At 46.2% G+C, this 14,607-nt stretch overlaps 1 protein-coding gene across 1 annotated transcript in view; it reads right to left on the bottom strand.

Annotated features, from left to right (window-relative positions):
• Nucleotides 1-1,306: 1,306 nt before the first annotated feature.
• CHPF (chondroitin polymerizing factor) overlaps nucleotides 1,307-14,607 on the bottom strand; it is a 157,490-nt gene continuing 144,189 nt past the window's right edge. Inside the window, exons 3-4 of the mRNA XM_085650169.1 lie at nucleotides 14,216-14,398; nucleotides 1,307-4,368 (exon numbers count right to left, since the gene is read on the bottom strand). Coding sequence (XP_085506295.1) covers nucleotides 3,106-4,368; nucleotides 14,216-14,398 — 1,446 coding nt within the window. The 3' untranslated portion in view covers nucleotides 1,307-3,105. The remainder of the gene's footprint in view (nucleotides 4,369-14,215; nucleotides 14,399-14,607) is intronic.

Here is a 14,607-nt window from a genome sequence, read left to right on the forward strand (position 1 = left end):
GCCTACCTTTCCTCCTGGAGTCCTCACCTGATCTGTTGGACTTGGAGGTGCATATCTAGTCATAGTATCTATGGCTATGTCTCTGCCCTTAGTAACTCCCCCTATTTGATCATGTATCTCAGTGACCCAATTCCTGCCTCTGTCCCGTTTATCCAACCAGGCAATGAGTTTAGTAGCCTTGTCGCCCACATTGTATAGCCTCGTCTGTACCGCTAGGGCGTGGGCCCTGGCAGCGTTCTCTGCAAGGTCCCTCAACTCTCGCTGCCTTAGATGGAGGTGGTGGACCTGATCACCCACCCCCAGGACCTCCCCCCTCACACATCTTTCTCCAAGGATCTGATCTCATCAACTAATGTCAGACTGCGGGCCAATGCCTCTTTTCTTTACCCCTATAAGAGCCTGGACGTGCTCACGGATAGCAGCCTTAAAAGGCTCCCATAGGGTGCATGGGGAGTCTACCGATCCGCAAGTTTTAAACAATCCATTCATTCGGAGTGTCTACGAGTAAGTGTGTTATCCTGCAGCTGTAGACCATTGGAGGGGCAAGCAGCAGAAACTTCAGACTGCCTGACTTGAGAACACGGGCTTCAGTCATAAATGTTCATCATTTTGCAACATCTGTTTTGTCCTTTAAGTGCATCATTATTTCCAGCGACAAATCTGAAGGAATAAGAGTGTCTTGTGCTTTGGTACTTTCTATAATACAAAGTGACCTGTGAACAGGACAGAGGTGTGGCCACCCAAGGCTGTTCTCAAGGAGCACTTGACTGAGTGACAGTGTCAAGGCAACAAAGACCAATTCTCTGTAGAAGTCGTCTACGTCTGAAAATGATAACCTGGGAACAACCCCGTGTCCAAATGTATAGCTTGACGACTCAACGTCCTTCCGCCTTCTGTTTCAAGTCCAGCAGCTGTTTCAAGTCCAGATACCCTCTGTGTCGGGGCTGGAATGTCTCCTGCATTTTATTTCTAAAGGTTACCCCAACATCATTGTAGGGGCCCCAACCGCAAGACTAAACAGTATTTTACAGAAGATTATGCTAGCGTTACTTGTGTAAAACTAGACCGTACAAACGTTACGGCTATAGCGCCCAATCATACCATGCTTTGGCAACGGTCAACCTTAGCGTAGGTGGAATGGGAGCTGAAAAGCTTACTTACATCATAACACCAAAGTTTCTTATTAAAACCTTTCACAAATAAGTTTTAACAAGAAGACTTTATATGTAAACTATCAAAACCACTTAAGCTGTGCACAACATTAACAGTACAGCAAAAGATAAGACTTGGGACAAGAAAACACAACTCAGGAAACATCTTTGTATTTTATTAGTGTCATATCAATAAACTTACATAAATCATTAAATAGACATATATATATATTTATAAAAAATATGATTGTGCAAGTTCCAACCTTCCTTCACAGCCTGTTTAATGTACAGAACCTTATGGTTTCGACTTTGGAACTTCTTATTCATACAGTCTGCACAAGTCTCACACGCGTTAACTCAATGGGCAAAATGAAGCTACCTGGTAACTGGTACCCCCACCACCTAATGATTCACCCTCGCAAGCCCCAAACCTTCCCAAACTTATCATTTACTAAAGTACCAAAGACATTTTACATTGCAGAAATAACAATTTATTTTATAGAAAAACTTTTTTTAAACAGCTGGCAGGACCTTCTATTATTTAAGTGAACATTCAAGTTTGGAATGAGTTCAAAGGGTATACATTTTTGTGGAGTGCAGAGGACCGTCTTCCCCCGTTTCAAAGCAGTCTTGCTACAGACCCAACTAGAGAGCCACATCCACTGGCCAGAGCGGTGAGGTAGGGTATGGGGCGCCCTTCGGCACAAGGGTGGAGAGGCTGCTAAACCGTGCTCTTAGGACAACTTTGAAAGAACAAGTAAGAGTGGCAAGTAGCCGGAGACTTCGCACCTCTTGTGAAGATGCTGAGGGCAAGTGTTCATCCATCAGTGACACGCATGTACTCGCTCACTTTACCTGTAGAACGCCACGCATGGCTGCATAAGCTTCATCAAAACCGTGTTTAAGATTTAAAGCATCAACTCCCCCTAACAAAGAGGAGTGGCAGGGCAAACCATGATCACTGAGGTCTGATCCTACAAGAAACAAGGCCCTCTTGACAGCCATATATAGGACCATGTCCTACCAAGTGGACCTCTGGATGTCCTTTAAGGAGCAGCTGACCTCCTCAAAGAAAGGAGCACGTGTAATCATGACTCGCCAGGCTCCGCCTGCAGCTACGTTCTGTTACTGACTGACAAAAAATGAAATGTAAAGCGAAGCTTCAAGTGTGCAGCAAAGAAGAATGGAGAACAACAAATCATGTGTAAAGGGAAGTTAAGCAGAAACCAGTAACAAGCACACTCCATATACTCAGACTCCGGAGTCCTTCTGGGGCCGGAGAAGGATCGGCACAGATTTTGTTCTTTCAAAAAGTGAGATTCAAGCTTTGGTGAAAGTTTAGTTCATTATTTCCATTCCTGTTTCTCAGGCATAGACGAATGTTTGATCAGAACGCCTAAACATAAAACAGACACACAAATATTTCATTCTACAGACCGTCAGACAGTCCTTGACAACAAAAAGGTCTTTGTACCAATACTCCTCACCTCTCAGATCTGTACAACAGAACCAATGAGACCAAACTGTAACACAAACTCCCAGACAGATGCCCAACACCCTACCCAGGCACAAAGAGGAAATGCGGAGATCACTCCAAGGAGTGTTACCAACAACGCCTGCATCCCAACCAAGCACCATATGAAAATGCACAAATGCTTACCCCAAATATATGTAGCCTTTAATTGCACTAGCTGTGCCAAGTGACACACTGATCTACACACACACACTCACACTTGCCCCACACACACAACATTTGATTGCTTTCTTTGTTTGGAGGGAGTTTATCTTCACGTCCAGCATATAATCCGAACAATAGTTTAACATACAAAAGAGACTCCTAAAGTACCTTCATCAGTCCAGAGTTGAAAGCTCTGGAAACAAGAGTTCTTGTGTTGGTGCGTATCCTGCACTCCGTCAGACCGGTTTCTTCTGTAGATCACTAGTCCTACTTGGGTCAAGTGCTGTTTCCCTGCTCCTGCTCAAACAGAAGCATGGCCAGCTGGGACCGGGAGCCTAAACCCTCCAGGTTGCTTTGTACACATCGATGGTAAATCTCCTCGCTGAGCCGTGGGTTGCATGTGCGTTGGCGATACTTTTGTAACAGTGCTGGTTCCACTGCCCGGAAAACATGGAGGTTGGAGTACTTCACAAACATGTCATAGATGTCTAGCGTTTCAAGGATTTCCTCATTCTCCTGTACATCAGTGGCCATCTTGGTTCGGGCTGCCATGTAGTCTGCATTATAGAAACATGCTTCGTCAAAAACATCTCGGTCAAAGCGGCCAGCGTCGCGTACCAGCTCAATGTTGGCAGGGGATTGCTGGCCATGGTAAGCAACCGTGGGGTTGTAGCCCTGGAAATGGATGGGGAAGAACACCTGCCAACTGTTTATGGTGTTCATACGACAGCGGTTTAAGAACTCCGAATTCACTTCACTGTTGACGCCTGCAACAAAGAACAATGTGTCCACAGGGTGCTTCTTCGAGATGATATCCATGATCTTGATCTGGGAAGGGGCGTCTGCCTTGACACTGATCCAGGGGATCTTGACATTCGAGTACTTGCGCTCATACTCCGCAATCTTGGCCTTCACCTGGCTAAAGATATCATTCTGGCTGACCTGTTGGGCTTCAAAGGGGTCATAGACAAAGAGGAATGTCAGCAGCGAGTTTTCATTGGTCTCAAAGGCTGTGGCAGCGTACACTTCCAGGAAGTGAGCCACGTACTCGCGGTCATGGACTGTAAGCGGAAGAATAATGTTGATGCGGCTGGCCTCGGTCACATAGGGCATGGGGATGATTTCCACATCACTTAGTGGCCGTACTAGGTGGACCCGCTTGGTTATGGAGCGACTATGACCCTTCTGGGTCACCACCTCCAGTTGGAGATCGAGGGTGTACTCCATGCCTCGTGTCGGGTCGAAGCGCCTGTACCCGTTCACTAGCTGCTGCTTGTGGATATGTAGCACCGGCTGGTACTTCTTATTTAGCTCCTCCATGGCTGTGCTGATGACATCAGCCACGTCCGCTAGATCCACACCTCCAAGGTCACACTTGGGCGAGCCATCAATGCAAGAGTACACCTGGTCCTCTGTAAAGTAATCCCAGCGGAGCACCTCAAAGCGAGTCTTGGGCTGGAATGGCCGCTTGATTCCAATGGGCCAGGTAGCGCTCTGGTCTCCATCTGCGGAAAGGCCACTCGTATTCTTAATTTCCAACTGTAACAAAAAAGAGAAATAGTAACGTAAGACTTACTTCTGCCAAATACTCATCCATCCTTCATGACCAATTAACCTATTAAAGGTAGTTCCTATATCAAAACAGACAGATTATTCACAAGAAGAGGTTATTACTTGCCTGTAACAAAAGTCCTCAGTTTGAGTCTAGGTTGGTGGCTCACCACCCTGACGAACCTGCTCTTTGAGGTGACCTCAAAGCCACAGGAGTTGGTTTCCTCCAGATAGCAGATACATGTTTAACTGTCGACTTGGATTAATCACTGCTAATGCCAAGGAGGACTCATGCTAAAAATGTATCTTGATACTGATCTAGAGTCCACCATCCAGGACCTTTTGTGGACTGTAAATGATTCTGTAAATCTGCTTGTTTAGTGACTTAACTCGGAAAAGTCTTGTGCTACGAATTCTCATCTATTGTTTTGCTTACCCGGCTTCAGACATCTGCAGAGACACGATTCCTCACGATTACAAAATCTCAGAATCTTTTAGACAGGCACACAGGGACCCTCTAGAGCTGAATCTGGTTCTCCTTTTCATAGAGGAGCAGAAACCCTCCTGCTGCTGTGTGACACCACTCAGTATTGGTGCCCCTTCAGTCTTGGTACTTCCACCTGCCTTTACTCGATTTTCAGGTCGAGGCCTACCAGACAATGCAGCAGTCTGCTTTGCTGAAGACGTCTTGGGGACATTCGGCCATCTTCCCAGTGAATGCATTCCACCCATTGCTTATCATTGGCTTTGTGTTTTGCAACTCACAGTTGCTTGGTTTCGATTTGCTGGCTTTATTAGTTTTAGGCTGTCCAGTCTGAGTTAGTCCCTCTCTTGAGCACAGCCTGTTCACCATCGCTTCCTGTATTCTTCCACAGTGCTCACTTTCTGTGGACAGAACTTTAAATCCTGTTCTTATCTGTCACATTTTCTGTGCATTCAAAGACAGAGGTCAAATGTTAGGCTCGGTCTTCTAAGAGAGCTCGGCGTTTAATTTTTTTCTCAGACTTCAAAGCGAGAGGATTCATGTGATAATTTATCTGTGAAAGGAAAGGTTGCTTTTCTAGCACACAACAAAATTTAAATGTTTGCAAATGAACTGAGCAGATATTTGAGAATATATCACAATTAGGAAAACAAATGAAAACATTTTTTTTTTTTAAATTCTGAAGTGTGGTGAAAATTATAATACGATCAAAACAAATCAATACAGTAGGTGATGACATTTCAACATGTTATCATTTGTGCGCTTTATAGTTTTATCAGTAACACTATGTCTGTGAAAAAGTAATGGTCATTTCAATGGAAAAGGGGTTGTCTGTAATGGCAGTGCGCTACAAAACCATGCGCACTCCACACTACACTCTATGCCACTGCATGGCACTCTACTACACTGGACCTCATTTGCTCCTTGCATGGCTGTGAAAGCGGAGCCACCCTGCACACTGGCCTGTAATGCAGACAGACGTTCAGGCTGCTAACTGAATGAATGGTGCATTTCTAAAGCGCACTGCCACTCGTAGAGGAGCATTCTGGCACTATGCTAGGTGACATTGTGAACTGTGTGTCCTAGAGCCAGACGGACCAATCAAATGAGGGTGTGTGGAGTGTGTCTGGGGCTTGGAAAAGCCAGGTCTCAGGGTTTTTTGAATGCATCTTCCGTGCACATAAATCGGAGGCGAGAAGGCAGTTGGGTCCATGCTTTGCTGCCTAGCACCGTAAAGGATTTTACACCCTGCTCACTTACCTCGCCACAAAGACTTCTTGAACTGGCACCAATCTTTCCTCTCCAGACAGTGAGTGGCGACCACGTTCAATGGACTTCTTTTTGGGACCATTTTAATACATTCTGAGCCTGGAGGGGTAAGAATCGCAATCCTGGGATGCTAGGACAGAAGGTAGACATGTCTTTGAGATGGCGTCTCACGGTTCATACTGCTGCTGAGAGTTAAAGTCTTTCAGGCACTTGAACCTTTCAGCAAAGGTCACCTTGGCCTAAGGGCCTTGCTATTCATGTTGTAGTGCTGTACTATGTAAGCACTATATTTGTCGAGAAGACTTAACTTAGCGGCACCAGCAGGTTCTTGGACCTTTTATTTTTAATGCAGTCTCCAACTTTATCTGACCTACATTCCCAAGTCTAATTAAGACACCTATCCTTTTCTTTTTTAAAGTCTAACCTGACACCATTCACAGATGTGAAAGATGAAAGTCCAGGTGTGTGCACGTTGCGTACTGCGGACATAGAGGGATATTAGGAATGCATATGTCGAACAATTCGATAACCGACTGATTGAATCCTTACCACTCCTTACTGGCGGAGTTGTGGATCATTGGGTGACCTTGATTGGTTTTTTAATTTTATATAGCGCTTGAATGTACGGAGGCGTCTTGGCCCTGCTACCATGCCACTCAAAAAACGGAAAGGGACTAAAAAAGATGTTTGGTAATGTTTCCTATGGATTAAATAGCCAAGCCTTTATTAATTTCCAAAAAATGCAAGAGATCTGAACATTTTCTTATATTAATCGGAAGGATATTCCACAACTTGGCAGCCCTTCGAACGCAACTCCTACCTCCGCACGTTGCGCGCCTTATCCTTGGTAGTGTTAATAGTATTGCATCTGAGGATCTAAGCTTCCTATTTGGGGTGTACCAGACACATTTTTAACCAAAGTAGTTCGGTCCCATATTGTGCAGTGCCTTCACTGGCGATTTCGGTGTTGATATATGTGGTAGTGATATTGGTACGGATAGTGTTAGTAGCTGTGGTGGGATTGTTGGAGACAGGGGCTGTGTCTGGTGGAGGTGGGATTGTTGGCGACAGGGGCTGTGTCTGGTGGGCTGATGAAGGTGGATACAGATAGTGTTAGTAGCCTTGGTACGATTGTTGGTGACAGGAGCGGTGTCTGGTGGAGGTGGGATTGTTGGCGACAGGGGCTGTGTCTGGTGGAGGTGGGATTGTTGGCGACAGGGGCTGTGTCTGGTGGGCTGATGAAGGTGGATACGGATAGTGTTAGTAGCCTTGGTACGATTGTTGGTGACAGGAGCGGTGTCTGGTGGAGGTGGGATTGTTGGCGACAGGGGCTGTGTCTGGTGGAGGTGGGATTGTTGGCGACAGGGGCTGTGTCTGGTGGTGGTGACATTGTTGGTATTCGTATTAGTAGTTGTGGTGTGGATTGCTGCTAGTGCAGCACTATTGGATAGTGTGTGGCGTTGGTGGTGATATGATTTTTGCAGTGGTACTACTTTTGGTATTAGTGGCAGTGTTTTTGACATTAGTGGTGTTGATATTGTGACGGTATTGATGGTGGTGACATTGGATGTACTGACTGTGATAGCACTGGTAGTGTTTGGAGTAGTGGTGACAATACTGCTGGTGTGGTATTGCGGGCACTGGCTGTGATAGTGGTATTGTCTGCAATGGTTTTTGGAGATATTGGTGGTATTGATTATGGTAATGGGGATATTGTTGGTGGTATTAGTGGGGCAGATGGGGATATTTGTGTGTGTTTTTGGAGGAGGTTGATATTTGTAGTGGTGTTTGTTATGGCAATATTGGAGGCAGTACTGGTTGCTGGGGTGGGAGTGGTGGTACTAGTATTTCAATGTTGGTATTGGTTGCAGAGTCATTAGAGGTACTGGTAGTGCCGGCTACAGTAACAAATAAAACTGCTTTGTTTATGCAGAACATGCAGAAGATAAAGAACTGAAAATGGCACCCAGTGTGATTGCTGGCTGTACTTTTTAGATGTAAAGTACACCAGGATTAACTGAAGTGCAAGCACTCCATTGGACGAGGGATGATACATCAGACAGTCAAAAGCATGTGGTGACAGAGCAATACTACCCCAGGGCGGATCTCAAGTGTGACTGGCAATGCGTCCAGCCTATAAGGAAATGGTTGAAGGGGCTGACCTAGACCGCCCTCTACGTGTATTGTAAGCAACAGATTTGTAGATATCTCCAGTGGCAAGCCAGAACCAACCAGAGTGCAAATGAAAGGTTCTGAAAATATGAGAGGGAGGGGGCGGGGGGAGAGGGAGTCAAACCTCAAGGCTCTGCCTCCATATTTTACTTTCTCAGCTGTCGCTAGTTGACCTGCGGTGCTGATCAAGAGCACAGATTTCGCGCTCCCATGTCTTTAAAAAGAAAAAAACAAAGGACCACTGAAAACAAACTACTAGCCTCTCTCGGCACATATCTGGCGACTGTATACTGTATTTATATGACCGCATAGTATAGAGTACTTCTCCCAGGGATCCATCCTCTCGACCCCACAGGTCCATTGCCATCCATGGCCCTTTCTTTCGTCTCATCTCTTTTCTCTGCCCATTCCTTACACCACCGTTCCTAACAGACCTCCTCATGATGGTTTGTCTGCCAGGCTCCTCCATGAGCCCCATATTTTGGAAATTTGCTTGGGCATGCATGAGCTATATATACACCTGTTCTTTTACCCGAATGCACCAGTCCATGTTGGCCTCCCACCTATCTACCATCGGGGTGGTGGGACTGCACCACTTCTGGATGACTTCCCATCTGGCAATCATTAGAGCTGCATTATTGAAAAGGAGCATAACCTCCCATGCATTAAGCTCCAGTTGTCCCTCCGTTGCATGCGACATCTTGTGCTGGACTCCCTTCTATAATGGCGTACCATCAGGGCCTACCCCTCTGCGTGCATCCCGAGGCATCTATCCGTTATTGCCCTGCCATGGCAAACAGTCTTGATCTGCTGTAGGATTTTCAGCTGGATGAGCCCGACCCCTGCTCTGATCGCCATCTTTCCACTGTAATGGCACCTCTATCCAGAGTCCTCATCTTCCATCCTGCCAAGATCCCTCTCCCGCTTAGTCCGTAATTCCCTCAAGGGGCGGAAGGGGGGTGTATTCGCCAGTAGGATGCGATACATTGCTGAGACTGCACGGAGATGTAGGGAGAGCCCCAGCACTCTGTTTCCCAAGGGGCTCTCACTTGGTATATCTCCTTCTAGGTCTATGCAGACGGTGCCTGGCCTGTATTTAACACAGGTATTGTCTCCCCGTTAACTTATAGTGTGAACTGAGGTCAGTGAATGACTTCATGCTCTTGTCTGTCCAAAACTCGCTCAACTTTGATATGTCCAACACATCCCACTTCCTATGTCCTTCCACCCCCTAAGAGGGGCAGGGTTATCGCCTCCCATAATGGGCTCTCCAAAGTCACTACGTTCTGCCTCCAGTTTTTTTGGTTGCCCCTCTCCATGCCTTACATACCATTCTTGTGAGGGTTTATAATGAGGGCAGTTTCCCCGTGCCACAGATCTGCCATACATAGCCCTTCGGGCACAAAATGGGTCTGTCCACCATGCGGGTTCTACCTGCTCTGCAAATACCAGTCATTAAGAGGCACTAGAAGGGCCGCAAAGTAGTAGAGTTGTATGTTTGGTAGGGCTATGCCACCATTGAAGGGATTTCTAGTCACTGTCAGAAATGAGCAGAGCACGCATATCCCACACAGCAGCCAGGTTTCAACCTTGACCAACACAAAAACGCTCAGGTGCCTCAAAGATGAGTTTTGGATGGCATATAGGAAGTTGTCTAGGTAACTCATTTTATATAGAACGGCTTGGTTTATTACGGACACATGAAGCCACATCGTCACATCTCTTTATTTCCTAGAGCAATCTGCTCAGGTTCCTAGCATAAAAGAGCTGCTGTTCTCTGGTGACATAAATTCCTGGTATCTGAATCTCCTTTCCTCTCTAGGTAATGGACAATGCCAATCCGACCGGGGTCGCCACCAAGTCAGCAGGTATATGCAAAACTTACTCCAATTAATACAAAGTCCAAAGTACTTCCCTAAGATCTCCAACATCTCCAGACTCTTTCCAGCTCCGGGTACAACGGGACATCATCCCCGTATTGCGAGAAATTTTTGTAATTCGTAGTCCATGAGCAACCAATGGACCAACACATCACGGTGGATCCAGTTAGCCACAGGCTCCATTACTATCGCAAAGAGAAGCAGTGGAACAGGAGACAGCCCTGCTTTGTGCCTCTCCCCAATTCGAACTCTTCTAACAGGGTACCATTAATCTGGTCCTGGACCGTGGGACTTGTATATGGAAGCCGTACCCAAGCCCGGAATGAAGGGTCAAAGCCCAACCTTTCCAGCAGTTTCATCATGTAAAGCCAGTCAATGCAATCAAATGCCTTTTCGGCATCCAATGCTAGGAGAACCGTCGGCTCCTGCATTCTCTCCTCATGTGCCAGACACCCAGTCGCCTGAGATTGTGCCTGGTTGGCATTAGGGCATGAAGCCTGATTGGCCTGGGGCTATGATAGTATGGATCACTTACATCAGGCAGTTTGCCGATACATTACCAAGCACTTTTCTTTTGGCACGGAGGAGAAAGAGCGGTCGGCATGATGCACACAGTTCATGGGGCTTTCCCCCTTAATGGATTGTAGCCTGTCGGATGCCCCTTGGTAACACTCCATGGCATACCAGTTCTTGAAGGTAGTGAACTATTTCCCAAATAGCTTTATGCTCTGTGTTTTTAATTTTATTCAATCAACCAATCAGGATTCATATAAAGTGAGACTACTCACCTGTGAGGGTCTCAAGGTGTTGAGATGGGGAGGAGGAGGTAGGGTTTGCGGTTCAGTTGAAGAGCCGGGTCTTGAGGTTCTTCCTGAACTGTGGCCTCGTTCATGGTTGCCTGAGGTGCAGGGACAGGGAGTTCCAGGTCTTCACAGCGAGATAGAAGAAGGATCTTTCTCCAGCCGTGATCTTGCGGATCCGTAGGATGGTGGCCAGGGCCAGTTGAGTGGAGCAGAGATGTTTGTTGGGAGTGTTGAAGGAGAGATGGGGGCTGAGGTATGCTAGTCCGGCGTTCTAGAGGGCTTTGTAGGCATGCATGAAGAGCTTGAAGGTATTTCCTTTGTTGATAGGTAGTCAGTGAAGGTCTCTCAGGTGGATGGTAATGTGGCAGCGGCATGAGATGTTCAGGATGAGTCTGGCGGAGGTATTCTGGATGCTCTCCACTTTCATTTGGAGTTTGAGTGGTGCCAGCGTAGAGTGTGTTGCCGTAGTCTAATCTGCTGCTGACAAGCACATGGGTGTCAGTTTCCCTGGACTCGGTAGGGATCCAATTGAAGATCTTACAAAATAGATGGAGCGTGTGGAAGCAGGAGGATGAAACTGCATTCATTTGGCGGTTCATTGAGAGCGAGGAGTCCTAGATGATGCAGAGGTTTTGTGCGTGGTCCGTGAGTTCCGAGAGTCTTAGGCCACCAGGAGTCATCCCAGGCGGAGGGGATGGAGGCCACGATGAGGACTTCGGTCTTGTCAGAGTTAAGTTTGACGAAGTTGTCCTTCATCCAGGAGGTGACATCCTTCATCCTGAATCCAACCATGAGCTAGCGGAGAACTATTGAGGCTGGTGAATATGGTCAAGTTTTCATGAAACTGAGGCACATTCTAGATGCTCACGTTTGCACTCTGTAGTGTGGAGAGTTTGGCCAGACCAGTGTACGTTCCGTCACGGGGGTGGGGTGGGGTAGATGTCTCATAGTGGCGTTGATATGCACAGTGAAACTGAGTTCTGAATCAAAGATGATCCGCATGTTTCTGACCTTCAGGAGACAGGTGGGACCGTCCAGGTTTAGTAGGCCAGACAAAATGACGGGATCGCTAAACCATCTCTTCTTTCTTCATCTTTGAAACACAAAGAAGATAACTTTCTTTCGGTCTTGATAAAAGGCAGTTGGCAATGTTAGCCTGATCTCAATGCAAATGTTCATCCATGCACTTCTTGGGAAAGGTTCATGCTACCAACACTTAGGCAGAGATGACAGCTCCAAGGATCCATCTGTACAACGGCAGCCTGTGAATCGCAGGCATAAACATTCGCAGAAGGGGTTTAGAGAAGAGTTCAAACACTATCTTTTTCTTCCATTTTCTCTGGAGAGGTGAAGACTAGTGACTGCTTCTATTTAGTCACAACAAATATCTCCCATACAGTTTGGAATAAGACAGACCTTAAAAAGAGCCGGGGAAGAGGATGCCTGTGAAACCAAGAAAATCGACCATTTTTAATCCCACAATGGACTGTGACAGAGGTTTAGAGCATCAATAACGGTGTACTATACAGCTCATATTCTCCTGAAGATAAGAAAAAGTCTCACCAACTACCAGAAGCCACTGCAAAAAGGAATGGCAGTTCATCTTGACACAAGTTTCATGTTGAGGTTTGGAAAGGTTTAACAGACAACACAAAATGAAAGGGGTATTCAGAGGAATAAAAGAAGTAGCTCACCAAATTGTAATTTCAGACAGGAAACACTTTGAGTCATTACAAAGCTATCCTCGTCAAACAGACCTCTACCCGGATGCTTGGCTATGTCATCTGTGAAACGCCAGCATCAAAAACTGCAAATCAATGAATTGATTCCTTTTGTGTGGGGCCAACAACAGAATTTTAATTTCTTGGATTTTTTGAGAGAATCGGAGATGACCATACAAAAAGGCCCCGTGAACCAGGCGGCTAGGCTGAGCCCCCCCCAACTGTGAACCTAAATCACATGGGCTACTTGTGGAGTACTGGAACTGGTAGCACAGCTGGCGCTCACCTGCTGAAACATCTTTGGAATGAAAGAAAACAGAGGGGATAAATGCAGATGCAATAAAACAAAACACTACAAATTCTCTTTTATCAACTTCTTGCTGACACTGAAAGCTCCCAACCATGCCTGATGAGAAGTAGTGTCTGCCTTCATTTGCATCAGCACTATCATAACACCCTCCTTTCCCAGCCCCTTCCACAAGACTGGGGTTTAATAAACAATCAAAAAAGGTGAGGGGCTGAATGCTGGCAAAGTTATAGAGCAATTCCAGTGCTTCATTTGTGCCACTGTGCTACCCTAGACATGGAGCAACCATATGCCAATCAGTCTTGGTCCAGGGTTCCACACAAGACATTCCATCCTGGACTCTCCTGGGTGTCTAGACTTAAAAAATGTGGGTTAGCTAGGTTTTCAGGGTACCAGCTAAGCGCAGGCCCAAATACAATCTCTACCCCTATGCAGAGAAGGATGGAAAGTCAAAGGAAAATTCTTGATGTTTTCACCCTGCACTTGTGGCTTTTCTTGCCCTGGGTAATAGACTCACCCATACAAGTGCTGTATGCTTTTTTCATCAGAAGTGTAGGAACGCCGAGTGGTAAGACTAGTGTCCATCCACCATCAATTCCAAAACTTTCTCTTAACGAAATTAAAGGAAAATCTGTGATTGCAGTGAAAGTTAAATATTTGTATAGCATTTTGTGCAAGAGAAAATAGTAGGATATTTGTAACGCACACCACTTTGGGCACTCTTGCTGGTCTGGTTTTCAGAAATGTCTGGGATTGGGAGATGGCCTACATAACATAATTTGCTGGCAACTCACATGACTTTTCGCATGAACATGCACTCTCGGTAAAAACAAATGCTTTGCGCAGGATAACTAGTTTGAGAAAAGAAATGCCTTTTAGCAAGATTCTCAAGTCTCAAGCGTGCACAAACTATACACAATGATGTGCTCCCAGGATTACAAGTACATGTGAATGTAGCAGGTAAGATCCAGCCAGTACAGACCTACTCCGAGGCCGTAATAGGGAAGCACAGCCGTACAAATAATGACTGACCAGGCAATGCACTGGGAATGCTGCCAGCCAATCAAACTTCAATGAACATGGAGTAGCCTTGGAGAGCCAACCACCCTCAGATCTTCAGTACTGGCGTCCATGGGATGCCTCCCCAGAGACAACCCTGGTGTCCAGAGTTCTACACACTGCACTTCTCCATACCATACCTGCAGCTGCTGGATCTCCTCATAGGCTCTCTCCAGCTCAATCTTTGCAAAGTGCTTGTGCAGCCGGTACATCTGGATAGGGTCTAGCACTGGGTGGGCGGTGAATGCGTTCTTGAAACGTAGGTCGTTCTCCTTCTCTGGGTCTGCATTTTTGCCCAGCTCGAAGTAGCGGTACCAAACTCCCTGGAAGGCAAAGAGTATAGTGAGATCAATTAATTAGACCCTAAAGTCTTATACATGGATATTTACAGCACTAACATTTACAGTACCCCTGAACCCTCAAGTGTGTGGACTAGAGTGTTCCCTGTGCAATACTAATCCCAGCTCTACGAGAACTTAACAAGAACTTTAGGTTGGTGTAAGAAAGTGGCTCTGTACATACTATTCCCAAA

Source organism: Triturus cristatus, chromosome 3_2, assembly GCF_964204655.1.
Source record: "Triturus cristatus chromosome 3_2, aTriCri1.1, whole genome shotgun sequence".
NCBI classification, from domain to species: domain Eukaryota; kingdom Metazoa; phylum Chordata; class Amphibia; order Caudata; family Salamandridae; genus Triturus; species Triturus cristatus.